This window comes from Hyperolius riggenbachi, chromosome 2 (assembly GCF_040937935.1).
Source record: "Hyperolius riggenbachi isolate aHypRig1 chromosome 2, aHypRig1.pri, whole genome shotgun sequence".
NCBI classification, from domain to species: domain Eukaryota; kingdom Metazoa; phylum Chordata; class Amphibia; order Anura; family Hyperoliidae; genus Hyperolius; species Hyperolius riggenbachi.
Window position 1 is genome coordinate 550,309,907 of NC_090647.1, and position 20,453 is coordinate 550,330,359.

General features: G+C 44.8%; 1 protein-coding gene and 1 long non-coding RNA gene across 3 annotated transcripts; one reads left to right on the forward strand and one right to left on the reverse strand.

Moving 5' to 3' along the window:
* The first annotated feature begins 3,407 nt into the window (after positions 1 to 3,407).
* LOC137545119 (uncharacterized) lies at positions 3,408 to 9,658 on the forward strand. Of its 2 annotated transcripts, none has more exons than XR_011025993.1 (3): positions 3,408 to 3,450; positions 7,467 to 7,615; positions 9,324 to 9,658. It is a non-coding gene; the product is annotated as an uncharacterized lncRNA (long non-coding RNA). The 2 variants fall into 2 exon arrangements; XR_011025994.1 differs by having other exon boundaries at positions 9,353 to 9,658.
* On the reverse strand, positions 7,887 to 17,936 carry LOC137545118 (uroplakin-1b-like). Its single transcript, XM_068266229.1, has 7 exons — positions 17,874 to 17,936; positions 17,522 to 17,722; positions 12,835 to 12,909; positions 11,067 to 11,192; positions 10,422 to 10,601; positions 9,343 to 9,426; positions 7,887 to 8,291 (listed from the first exon to the last, which is right to left on the reverse strand). The coding sequence occupies exons 1-7, from the start codon at positions 17,934 to 17,936 to the stop codon at positions 8,241 to 8,243; spliced, it is 780 nt and encodes a 259-aa protein (XP_068122330.1). The 3' UTR covers positions 7,887 to 8,240.
* Positions 17,937 to 20,453: the final 2,517 nt, after the last annotated feature.

Sequence of the window (20,453 nt, forward strand, 5' to 3'; positions counted from 1 at the left end):
AAAGGGTGTAAACATTGGGACCCCATCAACGTTCAGGAGCCCCTGGGGGAGGGGGGATTTGCTGCCAGGGGAGGTAATGGCAGCCCCCAGTTTACTTTTGTCCTGGGGACCTGTTGTAGCTAGAACCAGCCCTGGGCATCCAAGGTAGTGTAGACCAGGAAGGGTTTATATGGAAATTGATTCCTGTTGCAAGCACCGGCAGGAACAGGTGCCATCTATTTCTTTAGACTTTTATGGTCTGGTCTAGGTGTAGCCTGACTATCCTAATTCAATTGAAAATGTAATCTGTCTTGTGGTGGACATACATGGTACAATTTTTTCATCCAATCTTACCATTTCTATGTAGTATAAGGGTAAATTAAGTGAATATACTGAAAGGATAATTTAGGCAGTTCCCTTATATTACATAGAAATGGTAAGATTGTATGAAAAAAATTGTACCATTATGGTGGCCACTAATGATCCAATCTTTTTCATCCAATCTTACCATTTCTATCTAATATAAGGGAACTGCCTATAGTATCCAATTAATATATTCCATCAGTTTGCTCTTCTACTACTAGATTTGGTAAGATTGGATGAAAAAGGTTGGATGATTAGTGGCCACCCTAAAGGTGGCCACACACCATACAATTTTTAAAATATCTGTTCAATTTAAGAATTGCAATCAATTTTTTTGACTGACCAATGTACCACACACCTATGTTCAATTATTTCCTCAATTATGATAAAATTATTGGAAACTCAGATAAAATTACTAGGGTGTGTATATTAATAAATTAACAATCCAACACACACCATACAATCTTTAGCAGAAATTGCAGATAAATATCTGGCATTCCGGATCGATTTAAATCGAAAAAAAACGGGAAATCGGATCTGATTTTTCAGTCGAATGAAAAAAAAGCTTTCGATTTTTTCTAGAGATACGATCGTTTTTATCGAATAACTGTAAAATCGGATCATTTTATTGTATCGTGTGTGGCCATCTTAAGCCTTTAGATTTTTTTTTTTTTAATCAGACACAATATGGTTTATTCACTGCTCTATGGTAAGATTTTGTAGGTATTTACACAAGTCACATAGTGTATGTCACACACATACTGTAGTGCAATTCACTCTATGTACACAACCCATGCAGTGCTAGAATAGCACGTCATGCAAATATGTACATAGCACAAGTTACACAGTAGTATGCGCTATGTTGCTTGGGTAAGTACTGGTAAAATTTACTGTCTGCCGCAGCTGCTGCTGACTGATAAACCAACCTTAAGGGGAACTGAAGTAAGTGGTAAACGGAGGCTGCCATATTTGTTTCCTTTTAATCAATACCAGTTGCCTGCCAGCCCTGCTGATCCTCTGCCTCTAATACTATTAGCCATAGCCCCTGAACAAGCATGCAGCAGATAAGGTGTTTCAGACTTTAAAGTCAGATCTGACAAGACTAGCTGCATACTTATTTCTGGTGTTATTCAGATACTACTGCAGAGAAATAGACCAGCAGGCAGGGGCGTAACTAGGCCCCACCGGGCCCCCTGCAGAATTTTAGAGCGGCCCCCCCTGGGGCCCGCTCGTGGCCGTTTTGGGGGATTGGAGGAGTCGCAGCATGAAGGGAAAGCCATGGCCACACTCGGTCCCCCCCCCCCCCCCTCACCTCGGGGCTCTCCCCTCTGTGCTCCCTTCCAGCTTAAAGAAGTGTCCGTGGGCAGCGGCGAGCAGCAAAAAGATACATACCTTCCATGCGCTTCAGCCTGCGTTCCTCTTGCTAGCCTCTGACACGACTTCCTGTTATACCGGAAGTCGCGTCAGAGGCTAGCGAGAGGAACGCAGGCTGGTGGAGCGCACAGAAGGTATGTATCTGTTTGCTGCCTGCCACTGTTTGCGCTGCCCCCCCCCCCCCACCCCGCGGGAGCAGGGGCTGCAGGCCCTATTGTTACGCCAGTGCCAGCAGGGCTGCCAGGCAACTGGTATTGATTAAAAGGAAATAAATATGGCAGCCTCCGTATACCTCTTACTTCAGTTCCTCTTTAAGCTGGCCACTAACGGTCCAATTTCTAGTGAAAAATCGTCGAGCGATCAGAAATTCTGATCGTATTGGTTGTAAATCTCAGTTGATGGGCACAATCGATAATGAACGATTATAAAAACAATCGTCTGAATTTTCGTCAAACCAAAATTTGGATTTTCTTGTTGGTCGTGATAGATAGGAAGCAATGATTGGTTAGTTGATGGTGTAGTGAACGATTTTAGGTCTGATCAGAATTTCTGATCGCTCAAACGATTTTTCGCTAGAAATTGGACCGTTAGTGGCCACCTTTAGGATAATCCATGGGCTTGACACACCTTCTCGCTTTTACCAATCCAGCGCTGCTTCCCCTTCTGCTTCGACAAAGGCTTGTTGAAGTATGTGAGCGCCCACGCTTGGTAAACAAGCGCAACCACAGGATGCCTTACACCCGAGCAGTAGAACAGTCTCCACCTCAGGGCTGGTGCACACCAATAGCGCTTCTGAGCGCTTTGAATTGGATGGATCCCACCAGAGCGATGTAATTTTCTCCCAAACGCAAGTCCTGGCTGCAGCATTTCTGCTGCGAGGCGATTCAGCCTCAATGTTAAGTATAGGAAAGTGGAAAATTGCTCTGAATGCGCTAGATCAGAGCCATTTTCCAGGCGTTTTTGTTGCAGAACCTGTTCAGTTCCAGCTGTACTGTAACAAAAAATAAAACGCTACACCAAAACGCTCCAAAAATCACTAGGCATGATTAGAAAATCGCTAGGCACATGCCTAGAATCACCTAGAAAAATCTCTTCTAAAAGTGCTGAGCGTTTGCGATTATGCTTGCACCTTTTGGTGCGTACTGGCCCTCAGTGGAAACAACCGCAAGGTGGTCTCATGGAAGATGTGGGAAGCACCTGGAGGTAAGTATCTTACTGGGGGGGGGGGGGGGGGGGGTTGCTGTTCAAGAAATGGCTTCAGTAATGCAAAAACTACCAATTATTGATACTGGGGTTGCCGGGGAAGGGTCTAATAGGGCAACATGACGAGCTGGTGTGAGGTGGGGCAAAGTTTAGCAGGATAGCCCAGTGCTTTGTAGCTACACCCAATCACTAAGCATAGATCCGCATCAATCACAGCATTGAAACTCCATATCTGCTTGCTGCTAGAATACCGCAATCCAGAAGTGGATCAAGATGAAATGAGGCCCTGGGCAAGATAGCAGTTTTTGCCCACCACTGATGGTCAACTGGCTTTTTATTAGTTAGATTTGGTGGTGGCAGCATCCACCTGGCCCCTAGGCCCTCCCCAGGCTCCAGGTAACTAGGCCCTCCCCAGGCTCCAGGTAACTAGGCCCTCCCCAGGCTCCAGGTAACTAGGCTTATTTGCATATTACTGGAGCAGCCAGTATCGCTGAAACTACTGGCCATTCTGACATCTGGTTTGCATGGCAGGTAGCTTCTTATTATATTTGGTCTTAATTGTGTACTTTATTTGCATTTCCAGTTTCTTTAAAGTATACCTGAATCTCCAAAGCCAACATGCAAAGTGTATGCAGATTGTAAAATGGGCCAAATTCAACAGGAAGTCCGATTTATTATTAGAATCGCATTCGCCATCCCTAGTGACCGCTGTGACACCAGGGCCAGGGATGCTCAGTTGCTCACCAGGGCCATCGGATTTCACCCAGTTAAAGGATACCTGAAGTGACATGATGAGATAGACATGGGTATATACAGTGCCTAGCACACAAATAACTATGCTGTGTTCTTTTTTCTATCTCTGCCTGAAAGAGTTAAATATCAGGTATGCAAGTGGCTGACTCAGTCAGGAAGTGACTACAGTGTGACCCTCACTGATAAGAAATTCCCCTTTTTACCTCTTTCCTGCTCTCAGAAGCCATTTTCTGCTAGGAAAGTGTTTTGTAGTTGGAATTTATCAGTGAGGGTCACACTGTAGTCTTTTCCTGAGTCACTTACATACCTGATATTTAACTCTTTCAGGCAGAGAAAGAAAAAAAAAGGAACACAACATAGTTATTTGTGTGCTTGGCACTGTACATACCCATGTCTCTCTCATTTCACATGTCACTTCAGGTATCCTTTAATTAAATCACCTGTGCGGGTGGACGAGTGGAATCTTTCCCATGAGACATCTTCTTTGATCCGTCCCTCGGCGCCTCCCACGCTGCGTTCCAATCTGCCGTAATGTGATTACAAACACTTCCTTCTTCTGAGTTGGAGGAAGGGATTGTAGTCACGTGATGCGTTTGGAACGCATCACGGGAGGCGCAGAAGGGATCAAAGATGTCACATGGGTAAGATTAACCTACCCCTCGCCCACCCGCACAGAATTTCTGAGCATCCCTGACCAGGGCCTATATGCAAATCAACTTTTTCTCCTGAGTTATTTCCTAGGAGATAATTGTCATATTCTCTTTAAAATAAATAACTTAAGCATTTTACAGTTGGGAAAAAGCACCCAGAAGTAGGTGAAAAACTACTGTCAAAATAGTATTTCCTTGCTTGCTAGTGGATTAAAAAGCATTTTGTGACACAGTGTAAAACTATTACCTAGGTCAAGGTTTTCCAACCTATGTTTCCTTTTTTCGATGCTTTGATCTGCCTCCGCTCTGTGTAGTAGTTAAACCAGGGCTACAAGAAAATGGCCACCGATGTCCACAAATGCGGACATCAGTGGCTATTTTGTTGTAGCCCTGGTTTAACTACTACAGTAAACATGGAGCGGAGGCAGAGCACAGATGCGGGAGACAGAGCGAGTGCTGAAGATCCACTGCGCTGGTGAGTGATCCGCGGCCGCCTGCGCATTCTACTGGGTGTACCTACACCAGATTGCCTATACTGGGCGCACCTACACCTGACTTCCTATGCTGGGGGCTCCGACACCTGACTTCCTATGCTGGGGGCTCCGACACCTGACTTCCTATGCTGGGCGCTCCGACACCTGACTTCCTATGCTGGGGGCTCCGACACCTGACTTCCTATGCTGGGCGCTCCGACACCTGACTTCCTATGCTGGGCGCTCCGACACCTGACTTCCTATGCTGGGGGCTCCGACACCTGACTTCCTATGCTGGGCGCTCCGACACCTGACTTCCTATGCTGGGCGCTCCGACACCTGACTTCCTATGCTGGGCGCTCCGACACCTGACTTCCTATGCTGGGCGCTCCGACACCTGACTTCCTATGCTGGGAGCTCCGACACCTGACTTCCTATGCTGGGAGCTCCGACACCTGACTTCCTATGCTGGGAGCTCCGACACCTGACTTCCTATGCTGGGAGCTCCGACACCTGACTTCCTATGCTGGGCGCTCCGACACCTGACTTCCTATGCTGGGCGCTCCGACACCTGACTTCCTATGCTGGGCGCTCCGACACCTGACTTCCTATGCTTGCGGCTCCTACACCTGACTTCCTATGCTGGGGGCTCCTACACCTGACTTCCTATGCTGGGGGCTCCTACACCTGACTTCCTATGCTGGGGGCTCCTACACCTGACTTCCTATGCTGGGGGCTCCTACACCTGACTTCCTATGCTGGGGGCTCCTACACCTGACTTCCTATGCTGGGCACACCTACACCTGACTTCCTATGCTGGGCACACCTACACCTGACTTCCTATGCTGGGCACACCTACACCTGACTTCCTATACTGAGGGTACCTACAGTTGCGTAGCAATAGGGGTTGCAGAAGTTGCGACTATCTGGGCCCTTGGGTCAGAGGGTCCCATAGGGCCTTCCCGCAACTACAGTAACAGCTCCTCATTGGTTCTGTGCTTGTAATAATCACTTCTATAGATTCTTTGAATGATGATAATTAAACTGTTCCCCATCCCCTTCTTGCACCTCTGACACTGTGGTTGTCCTTGGCAGGTTTTGTTGCACCGTATCACCTGTTATGTATAGAGTGCTTGTGGGGCCCAATGTGAAACTCGCACCGGGGCCCACAGCTCCTTAGCTACGTCACTGGGTACCTACACCGGACTTCCTTTAGGGCCCGTTTCCATTGGAGTAATTTTCACTCCAAACGTGCAGAGTTTCCGAGGAAACCATGGCACCGCCGGCGAATCGCTTAAGTTAGCGATTCGGCCACCTTTTCCATCCGAATCTGTGGCATAGCTCATGGGATTCGTCAGCGTAACCGCAGATCCTGAAGTGCCGCTGTGCGTCTCGCAGATGCGTGCGCTGAAGTGGAAACGGGCCCTTACTGGGGCACCTACACTTCGCTAACTAACTACATATACTGAGACTGAGGGCATTTACAAGCATTTCCACCCATTTTGTGGTTATTCGTATTTTTCTGTTACACATGTGATGAGTCGCTGCCCTAGGTCCTAGGAGAAAGTGAACGGAATAAGGGCCCATATGCAATTCACTGTTTCTCCCAAGTTACATCCCTGGTTATTTATATTTTCACACCTTATCAATAAAATTCGCTTTGCAATTTCCTTTTACCTTCTATTGAGCCAAAGCGCACGTGAACACTGTCATAGGGAATCATTACACAAGCGCTCATTGTGTGAACAAGGCCTAAGAGTCTATTATCAGCACAGGAACGGCCAGTATAATGGCGTCACGGGTTAATAAATACACAGCTCTGAAAACACACAATTCTCATAATTTTATTTCATTATTAAAATGAAAACATAAAAAAAAAAAAAAAAAATTTAACAGGCAATATATAAACATTTAAACACAGATTGGCCATCACTCGGTAGATAAAGGACAACAAAGCATAGTGACTCACAGGAACCAATCACATGGCTTTCAGAAGTGGCCTGTACTTAGAACGGTGGAATCTGATTGGATGCTGTGAGTCAGTACACTTCCTAGGTTGTTTTTTGACTATACAAAAAGATGTAGATATAGTTTATATAAAAAAAAAAAAAAAAAAAAAAGGGTATCTACAGATATCAGGTTCCCTCTAACTGGCGGCAACCACATTATCTCAACAGGCAACAGTCAGTGTTCCATCGCTCAGGAAACAATTTCTCTATAACAATGATCGTTTTAGGTGATTGGTTCATTTTAGTGATTGCGTAGGTGAAAACATTGAATGTAAGGAGAAGTTTGCATCTCACTGATCATCGCCATTAGCTACTGGGGAGGAGATGGAAATTTTTGAGTTGATGCAGGATTATGCAAATTTTACATGCAAATTTATGTAGTTTGAAAATAGACCAATCGAATTTTACCTTAGCAGGACTCTATTGGTCCATTTTCAAACTGCATAATTCTGCATACAAAATGTGCATAATACTGCATCACCTTGAAATTTACATTTCATTGACCATCCAATTAGCTACAGTCATGTGACCACCATACCCACTTTTGCCCGCCCCCTTCCTGTGTAGTTTGGACAGGGGTCATGTTACCGTTACATGGTCCCTTATACAGGCATTTACGCATTTTATTTTTGAAAGTCACATAAAACAACTTTGATATTCAGGAATGAAAACTATACATTTAGGACTCCGCCAAAACTGATCTGCAGAGATGTATTATTCTTGTATGCAAGTAAGGATTTCCAACCTGCAACTGGGCCAATCCAAAAATCACCAAGAGGGGAGAAAGATTGACGAGTAGACTATACTGGAGGCAAGTATGACTTGAATAGGTTTATTTTGAATTCATTTTTCAGGTTGCGTTAATGTAGTTAAAATTTTACAAATGTCTTTTTTGCAATCATGGAACCTTTAAACAGGGAACAAAACCGATATTCCACGGCACAGACTGGCCGGAAGATCGCACCAATTTCCCCAATCATGGCATCAGTATGAACACTTTGCTAGAAGGAAATTGTTGATGCTCAACAGAATTCGCACTACTGCAATTATTCACACTACCAGTAGTAATTTCTGAGGTCACAATGGAACAGCTGAAGTTCAGTTGGTCGTCATAGGTTCATGTCTGGACATCCATAGATCATAACTTTGTTGGCATAGTCTATATACACACACATACACACAAAAGAGAAAAAGACTATTGTACGGATAAGCTGATGGTGAACTCCAAAAGCAGAAGTCACAAGATGGGCAGCGAAATCCTCCCTCCAAATACACCTTCAGCCAACATTTCATCAGTCAGAACAAGTCCGCTTTGGATGGATAGTCTGTCTGGGTTTGAGGGGGTTTCATGTTCAGTCTTCCATATTGGCCTTGAGATGGTTCATCTTTCCAAAAGTTTCCAGCCCCGCAGGGTGGAGTTCGTTGGTCACAGGGGGTTAACCTTCAATCCGGGTGTAGTAGAACATGGTTCCAAGGAGTACCCAGAACTAAGAGAGACAACAGTGTTAGCACCGGTGGTTATATGGCAGTCAGAGGAGATAGAAAAGTGTAGGCCATCTCACAAGGGTCATAAAACAAGGGTGACTGTTACGATCTACAGAAACGGGAACCTCCCCCCCCCCCCCCCCAAAAAAAAAATAAAAACCTCCTTTTCCTACTAGGGCAGGACTGTAGCTGCAAACCATTAAACCAGCCCCCCAACCGGAAATTTACTGGATCTCCTGAAATGTGACTTGCACCAAGGCATGCAAGATTTTTTTTTTTTTGGGGGGGGGGGGGGGGATTAGGCAAGGACAATAATGAGCCTGAAGGGGCAAAAAAAAAAAAAAAAAAAAAAAAAAGGAGGGTCTGTAGTGACAGATGCAGAGCCAGGCGAGAGAGGCTCCAGTCAGGGCGCAGTTTAGGAGGGGGTGCACAACTCACTCTGCTTCAAACACAATAGGGGGAAATGATGGCTAAAATAAAGAAAAAAGGGGATACATGGCAGTAACTAGAGATTAAGGCGTTGGGGTCCCTGGGGCGCCTCTTAGTCTAATAGCAATCAGGGTGTGACGGCTGGGGTGGGAGGGATGGAGGGGCGCACTTTGGTGTCTCAGCCTTGGGTGCTGGAGGACCTTGTCCCTGCTCTGGTGACGTAGTAGAATGCAGCAAAATTGCCATATTCACAATACCCAATTTTACGGTAATTTTCTTGGTTTTAGCATCAGAAACACTTCCGGAATCTATATATTGCTGTGTATAGCCCCGCCCTCCCAGTGATGTTTAGCCTAGACTTGTTATGCAGAATTCTCCACCCCAATCATTCTGGGAGACCAGGTATATTTTGTACTGGCTTCAGAATACTCAGATATTCTGCAGAGCAGCACCTGACAGGACTAAATATGTCACCACTTGTGATAAATTTGAGTGTAAATCAGGGAAAGGAAAGATTTTACAATGGGGCAAACATTAACTCAAAATATAAATGAATACTGTAAAAAAACAAGCAATTTTATTCATGAAGTTATTTTAAACTACAGTTTCTCATGACTCACTTACCGCCCAGCAGAGGATGGAGAATCCAAACCAAGCCACACCCCAGGCGTGACGATTCATGGGGCCTGCCAGCCAATCAAAGCAGCCCTGCAAAAAAGGAGAGGCCAGGATTAGGCATGTCCAGATGGTGGAGACTGGAGAATCTTTAAAGAGGAACTTCAACCAAGGATTGAACTGCATTCCTATCAGTAGCCGCTAGAATGACTGTCCCTTCCAAAAGGGGAGAGTTGGGAGCCATGATATCTGTACAGTGTAAGATGCTACTCTGTGCCTGTACTGATAAACTAGCCGCAGTGTGTGCTGATCTCTGCTACCTCCAGTATGTACAGTACTGTTACTTGGTGCCTGTACGGATAGTAAACTAGCTGCAGTGTGTGCTGATCTCTGCTAGAATACACCTCTTCCTCACTGCTTCTATACCAGGGAGGTCAAACTCAAATATAAAAAGTGGTCCGAAAGTCAACACTGGGACCCAATCGTGGGCCAACCTCAATGTCTACTGGCCACCTTCCTCCCTTATAAAAGTTCCCTGGTGTCTAATGGCTCCCCTCCATCCCCTATTCAGTTCCCCAGTGTCTAGTGATCCTCTTCCCTCCTATGCAGTTCTTTGGTTTGTAGTGGTCCTCCCTCCCTCTATACAGTTCCCCAGTGTTTAGTGCTTCCCCCTACCTCCCCCATATGGCTTCCCTGGTGATCTAGGGGTACACTTCTAATATAGCTTCCCTGGTGGTCTAGAGTGGGCCAAACATAATGCAAAGTGGGTACACCACTTGGGGGCCAAAGTTAATGGCTCTGAGGGCCAGATTTGGCCCGCAGGCCGGAGTTTGAAATGCATGTTCTATAAGTAACTTTACACACCAACTGTATGGTTTTATAACGGCTGTACGCATTTATATTGAGAAGATTGTGAGGACGTCTCTGTCAATGAGAACCGAAGTGAAGGAAAAGATTCCCCAGTGAAAAGCACAGACAGCAATAAAAGTCAGACATGCGCTCTATTACTTCCCAGCACGATCCGCAATAAAGCGGTTATTATGACGTCAGTAATTGCGGCAGCACCTTATAGCAGCAGCGCTCCTCACCTGTGTGTTCAGATAGCCGGGGAGGCCCAGCTTACACGCCTGCTGGTTCAAAGGCTGCCCATTCAGATCCATAACGCAGCACTGCAGCGGCCAGGGGAAGGCGGAGTCACTGTTCGCACTCCGGAACGCCGAGTTGTAGTTCTGCCAGTCGGATGGGCCGTTCACCCCACAGCACTGCCTCTGCAAAGACAGCACAAAGGGATTTACAGCTTTAAAGGGGAACTCTACGTGCAATGAAAATGGCTGCATACATTCATCACAGCTCCAGGAGTGCTTTACTTAATAATAATAAAAAAAAAATCCCATCCTGATGCACGAGGATTAAACTGCACAAAGCAGGAGCCCTGGTTACTCATTTTCTACACCTGAAATAACCTGCAATAGTAAACCACAATTTACAAATCCATCAGCAACCCTCACTAGAGCCTCAAAGATTGACAGTCAGTGACACGACTATGTACTCTGTAAAGTGCTGCAGAAGATGTCAGTGCTATATAAATACATAATAATATGGTAGGACATTAGACTAGGACTATGGTAGGATTAGATTGTGAGATCCTCTGAGGACAGTCAGTGACATGGCTATGTACTCTAAAGTGCTGCAGAAGATACTATAATATAAATACATGATGAATAAATAGTTACCAGAAGCATGAGGAAGTTCCATGTGTTGGTCACTCCTTGCGCTTTAACCTGCACATCGTTGTTATTGGCGGAATTTGTATTCTGGTAATACTGCAGCATTTGCTTCAGGTACAAGTTTGTGGTGAACTGTATAAAAAAGGAGTGGGAAAAAAAAATTACATTACTGGGCATAAGAGCTGCTCCTCCCCCTAACTCTCCACTTATGTACACACAAGTGTCGGCCATCCCAAGCACATCGGAACCACAAACATTTGTTACTGTTGTGGCAGAACCAACAGTCATTTTCTCGCAAGTAGTGATTAAGAACTCAAGGAGGCCAACAGCAATCTAGGCCACGCAGTATAAGTCTTAAAAACTACCTCCCCCCACCTACTCAGCAATGTCTGCCTTAGCTCTTCAGAAATCTGTCTGCATTATAGAGACTGGCATGACCGGCTCTGTATTGTATACTGGAGGTACTCTAAGCCTGTATGGATAGGTGCACAGCTGCAGGCAAGCATAAAGAATAGGCTGACACTAATCAGCAGGAATGTTTTGAGATTTTTGCCTTTTACACATTTTCAGTATTTGCTGCTGCTTTGATTTCCCACCTGACCTGAGAACTATAGGTGGCCAGAGATATCTGTAATTTTCATTACTAGGGCCTCTATATAAGCATGTGCAAGTAGGATCCATCTGAAAATGGCGCCTGCGAAAAATGGCAAACGGTGTTGCCGCTAATCCAATTGCCACTTATCGCTATTTAATGTTAAAGCCTTATGGTTATTTAGCGTTAACATACAGAACCCTCTCTGTACCTAACCCTAAGACCCCCCCCCCCCGGTTGGTGCCTAACCCTAAGACCCCCCCCGGTTGGTGCCTAACCCTAAGACCCCCCCCCCCCCCAGTTGGTGCCTAACCCTAAGACCCCCCCCCCCAGTTGGTGCCTAACCCTAAGACCCCCCCCCCCCAGTTGGTGCCTAACCCTAAGACCCCCCCCGGTTGGTGCCTAACCCTAAGACCCCCCCCCCGGTTGGTGCCTAACCCTAAGACCCCCCCCCGGTTGGTGCCTAACCCTAAGACCCCCCCCCCAGTTGGTGCCTAACCCTAAGACCCCCCCCCCAGTTGGTGCCTAACCCTAAGACCCCCCCCCCAGTTGGTGCCTAACCCTAAGACCCCCCCCCCAGTTGGTGCCTAACCCTAAGACCCCCCCCCCCCGGTTGGTGCCTAACCCTAAGACCCCCCCCGGTTGGTGCCTAACCCTAAGACCCCCCCCCCGGTTGGTGCCTAACCCTAAGACCCCCCCCGGTTGGTGCCTAACCCTAAGACCCCCCCCCGGTTGGTGCCTAACCACCCCCCTGGTGGTGCCTAACCCTAAGACCCCCCCCCCCAGTGGTGCCTAATCCTAACCTTGACAGTGTTACATTAAATCCATTCACCGTTTTGCAGTTACATAACGTCTGCAGTTTGGCTTATGTAGGTTAGCTATTGATAAATAACGTTACTGTGGACAATAACGTCTGCTGTTTGGCAAATGAACGGCACTATTGATAAATAACGTTAGTGTGTGCCGTTTTTCTTTTTTTTCCCTGTGCGCCATTATTATGCAGTACTAACGATAAATAGCGATAAGTATCCTTTTAATGCAGCGCCATTTTTATGCATACACTGTGCGCCATTATACACTGATCCCGTGCAGGTAATCCCACCACAGACAAGCAGAGGGCAGCAGGTGCAACAAGAGGGGCAGCGACTGCAGGAGGACTGAAAGGGTCTCTGGAATACTCACAAAGTCTCTTTGCGTTATCGCGGTAATGGATGAAGCCACTTCAAAGCAGTACACCACGAACATCAAGATTAAATACTAAAAAAAGAAAACGTTACAAAATTGCTCATGAGATTTGATTGGAGTCAAGCAATACAATCATAGTCACATCGATGCAAATGTTTCTCACGCTTATACTTTAAATCAGGGCTGAGGAGTCAAAGCAATTTATGGTACCTGGAGTTGTGATAAAATATTGTATTTCTCAGATAGTCAACATAAATAACATATATACAGTAATAGCTGTGCTCAGTCCACAAAAATAAAATAAACCAATCAAAAAGTAGTTAGTTACTTGTGCTGCTGCAATAAAACAGTCACCATATTTTTAAAGTTAGATATACACATCTGATGCATACACAGGAATCTTTTCTATATAATTATATTTCTGCTATAAGAAAAGCCTGATGTGTAGTGGAGATAAAAATTATTCTGTGCTGATGCAGGTTTATGCAATATTATGCACTTCCTTTGCTCATGAAATCAATTAAATGTATATGCTAAGTTTGGGGTCGGTGACTACAAATGAAGGGTGCATACACACATCAGACCATAGTCTTTGGAAAAAGAAAGATCACAGACCAATCTTACCACCTTCCATGTAGTATGAGAGCCATACTCTACACAGTCTTTTCTATGGAGCTGAACTCCACATCAGAAAAAAATCTTTGCAAGATGCTGCACACACAGATGCTGTGCAGACACAAAAGATCAGTATCTGCAAAAGATCTGTTCCTGCCAAAAATCCATTCCTGCAAAATGCAATGATAGTCTATGGGATCTGCAGATCATCATACACACATGATTTAACTGACATTCATCTGCAGATCAGACAATCATCTGCAGATCTGAAAATCCATCCTGGTGGATCTGATCTGCAGATGAATGTCAGTTAAATCATGTGTGTATGAGGATCTGCAGATCCCATAGACTATCATTGCATTTTGCAGGAATGGATTTTTTGCAGGAACAGATCTTTTGCAGCTACAGATCTTTTGAGTGTGTGCAGCATCTTGCAAAGATCTTTTTCTGATGGGGAGTTCAGCTCCATAGAATAGACTGTGTAGAGTATGGCTCTCATACTACATGAAGGGTGGTAAGATTGGTCTGTGATCTTTCATTTTCCAAAGACTATGGTCTGATGTGTGTATGCACCTTAAGTTGCACAGTAGTGTTCTACATATGCACTCCCCACAGAGCTGCAGGGAATCCACTGAGAATGTTGTGCACATTGAACACAGAGGTGTTGTCTATCACCCATAAACCTGGTTCAGATTGTGCATGAAGAATGTGTAATAGAGTAAAGGCTCATACACACAGACTATAGTCTTTTGAAAATGAAAGATCACAGACCAATCTTACCACCCTTCATGTAGTATGAGAGCCATACTCTACACAGTCTATTCTATGGGGCTGAACTCCACATCAGAAAAAAATCTTTGCAAGATGCTGCACACACAGATGTTGTACAGACACAAAAGATCAGTATCTGCAAAAGATCTGTTCCTGCCAAAAATCCATCCCTGCAAATTGCAATGATAGTCTATGAGATCTGCAGATCATCATATACACAAGATTTAACTGACATTCATCTGCAGATCTGAAAATCCATCCTGGTGGATCTGATCTGCAGATGAATGTCAGTTAAATCATGTGTATATGATGATCTGCAGATCTCATAGACTATCATTGCAATTTGCAGGAATGGATTTTTGGCAGGAACAGATCTTTTGCAGATACTGATCTTTTGTGTCTGCACAGCATCTGTGTGTGCAGCATCTTGCAAAGATTTCTATCTGATGTGGAGTTCAGCTCCATAGAAAAGACTGTGTAGGTATGGCTCTCATACTACATGAAGGGTGGCAAGATTGGTCTGTGATCTTTCATTTTCAAAAGACTATGGTCTGATGTGTGTATGTGGCCTTAGAATCCCCTCATTCCCCTGCAGAGTACCTGCACATCACTCTTAAAGGATACATTCAGACATGTTAAAACAAAATCCACTTACCTGGGGCTTCCTCCAGCCCCTGGCAGCCGTCCTGTGCCCTCACCGCAGCTCTGGTGGCTCCCAGTGTCCTCCGCTGCAGCAGCCGACCTCGCCAGGTTGGCTCCTTCTGTGTTCCACCACGTGGGTCACTTGGTCTGGCCAATGTCATCAGGTCTGGCCAACGTCATCAGGTCTGTACTGCCCAGTAGTTTTGCGCCTGCAAAGTACAATCCTGATGATGTCGGCCAAACCACGTAACCCACGCGGTGGAACGCAACAGAAGTCGACCTGGCGAGGTCGGCTTCTGCAGCGGAGGACACTGGGAACCACCGCAGCTGCGGCGAGGGCACAGGATGGCTGCCAGGGCCTGGAGGAAGCCCCAGGTAAGAGGATTTTGTTTTTATCTGCCTGGACCTCTTTAACCCCCTTGGCGGTATGAAAAATACCGCCAGGGGGCACCGCAGCAGTTTTTTTTAATTATTTTTTTTTTAAAATCATGTAGCGAGCCGAGGGCTCGCTACATGATAGCCGCTGCTCAGCGGCATCCCCCCAGCCCCGCCGATCGCCTCCGGCGATAGGCGATGAGGAAATCCCGTTCAAAGAACGGGATTTCCTGGAGGGCTTCCCCCGTCGCCATGGCGACGGGGCGGAATGACGTCACCGACGTCGGGACGTCATTGGGAGACCCGATCCACCCCTCGGCGCTGCCTGGCACTGATTGGCCAGGCAGCGCTCGGGGTCTGGGGGGGGGGGGGGGCCGCGCGCCGCACCGGATAGCGGCGATCGGGCACGCGGCGGCGGCGATCGGGGTGCTGGCGCAGCTAGCAAAGTGCTAGCTGCGTCCAGCAAAAAAAAAAATTAAGTAAATCGGCCCAGCAGGGCCTGAGCGGCACCCTCCGGCGGCTTACCCCGTGTCACACACGGGGTTACCGCTAAGGAGGTTAAAGCGGAACATAACCCAGCATTTCATCTTTTTGCTCTAAAACATTTACAGCATATTCTATGCAACCAGCATTGGAAGGGTTACACACAGAGCTTGAAAGTTCAGTGCATCAGTGCAGTGAAATGTGGATGCATCCAAAGTTGTAGTTTGCTATCTTGTGTTAAATGTATCAAGTGAGGAATGTGACATTCTCTGACTGTGGAGAAGCTGCTGGAGACAAGGGCCCATATGCAATTCACTTTTTCACCCGAGTTTTGTCCTAGGAGATAATTTTAAACTTGTCAATAAAATGCCCTTTACACCACCAGAAAGCAAGAACATACTCAAAATAATTTTGATAGTACTTTACCTACTTTTTGGTACTTTTTCAGTTGAGAAGTGCTGAAAAGTTATTTTAAATCGAAGATGAAAAATTATCTCCTAGGAGAAAACTTAGGTGAAAAAGTGAATTGCATATGGGCCAGAGAGTCAAAGCATGTCTGCTTGAATGAATAAATTAATAAACCCAGTTAATAAAATGCAAAGTCAGCTCACAAAGCAAAAAAAAAAAAAAAAAAAACTGTACTTTTGGGAACCTATAACTTATAAATGAATAAGATTTATGCACAAATGCAAATATGATAACCGTATGGCATATAAAAAAGTAGGAAAACATGTTTATTGAATATTATGTCAGGGTTGTATACTGCTTTAAGGTGTCCATTAAAGCGGAATATAACCCTGCATTTCAAACTTTGCTCTAAAACATTATTTACAGTATATTATATGCAACCAGCGTTTTTTTTTTTTACTAGACCAGCATTGGAAGTTTTACACAGTGCTTTAAAGTTCCTGGAGATTTCTGCAGATGCATCCGAAGCTGAAAAGAGATACATTTTGTTTACATAAATGTATCTAAGTGTTGAATGTGACCCACGCTCTCTGACTGAGAAGGAGCTGGAGGACAGCCAAAGAGTGTAACATTTCTCAATAGATACATGTAACTAAATAGAATGTAACAATCTGAACTTCTGCATATCTCTCCACGGAACTTTAAACCTCTGTGTTTAACCCTTCCAATGCTGGTCTAGTAAAAAAAAATGCTTTTTGCATATAATATGCTGTAAATAATGTTTTAGAGCAAAGTTGAAATGCAGGGTTATATTCCGTTTTAAGAATTTGATTCTTTATACAATCAATTCTCCAATTCGATCTTATCAATCCCATGAATCTGATTTTTAAGATCAATTTCATTAGTCTGATTGAATTAAATAGGATCTTTTCTTCCGTTAGTGGGCCTGAACAATCTTTTCTGACCGATAGAAAAATAAAAAATCCTCCATCTGTACATCTTACTAAAGACTAGTTTTGTTTTCTAGTTAAAGGACAACTGAAGTGAGGGGATATGGAGGCTGCCATATTTATTCCCTTTTAAACAAATACCAGTCGCCTGGCTGTCCTGCTAGTCTTCTGCCTCTAATACTTTTAGCCATAGCCCCTGAACAAGCATGCAGCAGATCAGGTGTTTGACATTATTGTCAGATCTGACAAGATTAGCTGCATGCTTGTTTCTGGTGTGATTCACACACTACTGATGCAAGAATGATCAGCAGGACAGCCAGGCAACGGTTATTGTTTAAAAGGGAAACTAGGCCATAATACCTCTTGCTTCAGGTGCCCTTTCAGCCTAACACCTCATTGATGTTCATGAACAGACGAAGTTTTATGCCACAGACGCTTACCGCCAGTAGCATCTTCCGGTTGGATTTCATAACGCCGATGATGCCCAGGATGGACAGCATGAAAAGACACCAGCCAGCAAAGATACCAATCCAGGCTGCAGCAAAGATGTCCGCCTTCCATGTGGCTTCGAGGATTGGATAGATGCGGTACTGGTCCGACACGAAGAAGATGCACTCCGCAGTCAGGGCGATGCCAGAGAGCTGAGGGGGCAAAGGGGATACAAGAGACATTTATCATAGCACTCCAGACACACATTGTACCTTTCATGGCTGCAGTGATAGATTATATCAGTTAAACTTTTAAACTTTTTAAAACCGTAATAAATGGTGGAAAAACAAAAAAGCTTCTCACCGCAATGACGACATTTCCAAAGATGAGGATTCCCTGGAAGCAGCGTACTCCTGCGTCGGCCATTGTCCCAAGAACTAACAATCTTGACAGATGAGAAAACAAAAAGTGAGTTTTAGCAAATGAAGGTATCCTTATACAGACCGTCCCCTACTTACAAATTACAACATTTCAGACATATTTATGTTATATTGTATAAACTGCTAGAACAAAAAAAAAAAAAAAAAAAAAAAAAAAAAAAAAAAAAAAAAAAAAAAAAAAAAAAGTTTATCCCATGTCTAAATTCAGAGTTGCCCAAAAGTAATAATTATCCATAAGCCTTCCCTATCCTGAGCCTTTTGTCAAGAAGTATCTGACTTTTTATGTCACATGATGCTTAGTTAAGGCCTCTTTCACACAGAGACGTTGCGTTAGAGGGGACGTTAAGGTCGCATAATGTTCCCCTAACGCAACGCATGGTGGTGCTAAACTCGGACGCTACATAGAGACGCATTATGCATCTCTTGGTGCTCCATTTTGTTTGATACTGGTAGAACGAAAATGACGCATGCGTCCAAAGACTGTGGAGACCACGTGATCAGAACACTCCGCATCACGTGGTCCCGCAGCGCCAGCCAATCGCCGCACAAGGCGGCCGCTTCAGGAAGTAAACACTGCACGTCACACAGTGCAGTGAATATTAATTAGCCATGTGGCTAGGGACAATAGCGGACTCTCCCCTCCTGCACTGAGCATGTGCAAACAGTCTAATGCAGCTAAAACCACCTATAACGCACAGCACCCTGCACTTTCATTGAACGTCCAGCGTTACACTGTAACGCAACGTGGGCACTGTGAACAGCCCATTGATTTTTCATTACTGTGAGTTGGGCTGCGTTACAGGCTGCTCTAACGTGCACCTGTAGCGTCCCACTGTGAAAGCAGCTTAAAGGAAGCAAGTCACATCAGAATATTTTGGGCATTTTATCTTTAAAGGACATTTCACACCCACAGCGGATCAAAACAGATCCATTTAAAATGATTTTCCACGATTTGTGCTTTGTGTAGCACACGTTTCCAGTACGTTTTAATGTACGGTAAAAATGTGATGGGTGTTTTTAAAACAGTAATGTATTTTTTTGGACTAATAGGAAGTAATTGGGAGTGGTTATGCTGTACCAAGCAATTTGTTTTACCCATTTGGACTTGTTTAGTGTACCGCTTTATTTTTAATGTTATGTACAGTTTTACATGTTAATGTACCGAATGTAGGGCTGTTGCACACAGATGATTTAAGAGCTTTAAACAGCATTTTTTTTTAGGGATCGAGCGCCATCCCTCGCAAGTGAATGGGAGTGTTTAGTAGGAGCTTTTGGGGAGTGTTTAGTAGGAGCTTTTGCAGGCTTTCATGAAAGCCTGGCAGTAGATCCTGGCGTCGTCTCAGAAGCAACATGCAGCTTCTAGAAGTTGTTTGTTGCACCTGAAAAGTCAGAAAGCCAACAAAAGCCCATATATCCACTTCCTGCAGACACAAATCTCAGCCCTTTTCTGCAAAAGCCCAGAAACCTCAATGCTCTTGAATGCTATGCACTGAAAACCATTAAGGCCTTCAAAAGACATTAAAAGCTTACACTTGCATTCCAAAAATCACTCCTGGAAATCGCCAGCGTTTTGCGCTTTTAAGTGTGAAAGGATTTTTGAACCCTGTTTTTAACAGGAAGTCCGCAAAGATGGCGCTGAGGGGAGGAGCAGGGAGTTCAGGCATTCCGATTTGGCATATGATTTGTGTGCAAAGTTCTGTGTGGGAACAGAAGATCCGTTTTTGCCTTGGCTTTCAGTGCCTCCATCGGGATCCGATATCCGGAAATAAAGTGCCACGTTCAGACTCTCCGCTCAGATATAGGAATATATCCCTTTTTTATTTGCAAGTCAAGATGGCCAATATTTTTATAACCATTCATTACCCTGTTTTTGTCTGAACGGGTACTTTTTATTGCAAGTGTGACGCGGCCCCTAGTGTATTTAGATTTCTGGTTGCTAAAAAGTTACTATTTTACTGATCATGTATAATCTACCGTGAGAAAACTCCAGGAAGAAGTTTACTGATCAGAGGCTAGCTAGTGATGTTCATGTCTAGGAGAACTCATGGATAAGCATGTGATCACTATCAGTTGGGTCAGGTGATAGATATGCAAGTCTCTGATTTGGCTAGTCATGATCATGTGCTACAGCAAATCAGAGCTTTGCAAATCTGATCAGCTGATCAAACAAATCACATGCTTCTCCAGGAGTTGTCCTAGACATGCCCATCACTAATCAGAGCCAGTGTGCCTGTCCCATTCTCTTATTCCCCAACTGCCTCCCTCCATTCTTCATCTTGCTGCTCCCACTTCCAGGGACGGCGCTACCATAGAGGCAAAGGAGGCCATTGCCCCAGAGCCCTTGTAGCCTCAGTGGCTACAAGAGGGAAAAAAAAAAAAAAGACCTTATAGTTTGAGAAAAATCGATTTTAAAGTTTCAAAGGAAAAAAAACCAAAACACATAAAAACCCGCCAACTTTAACGGTTAATAGCAAATCCACCTTAAATGCTAGAAACTCCAAAT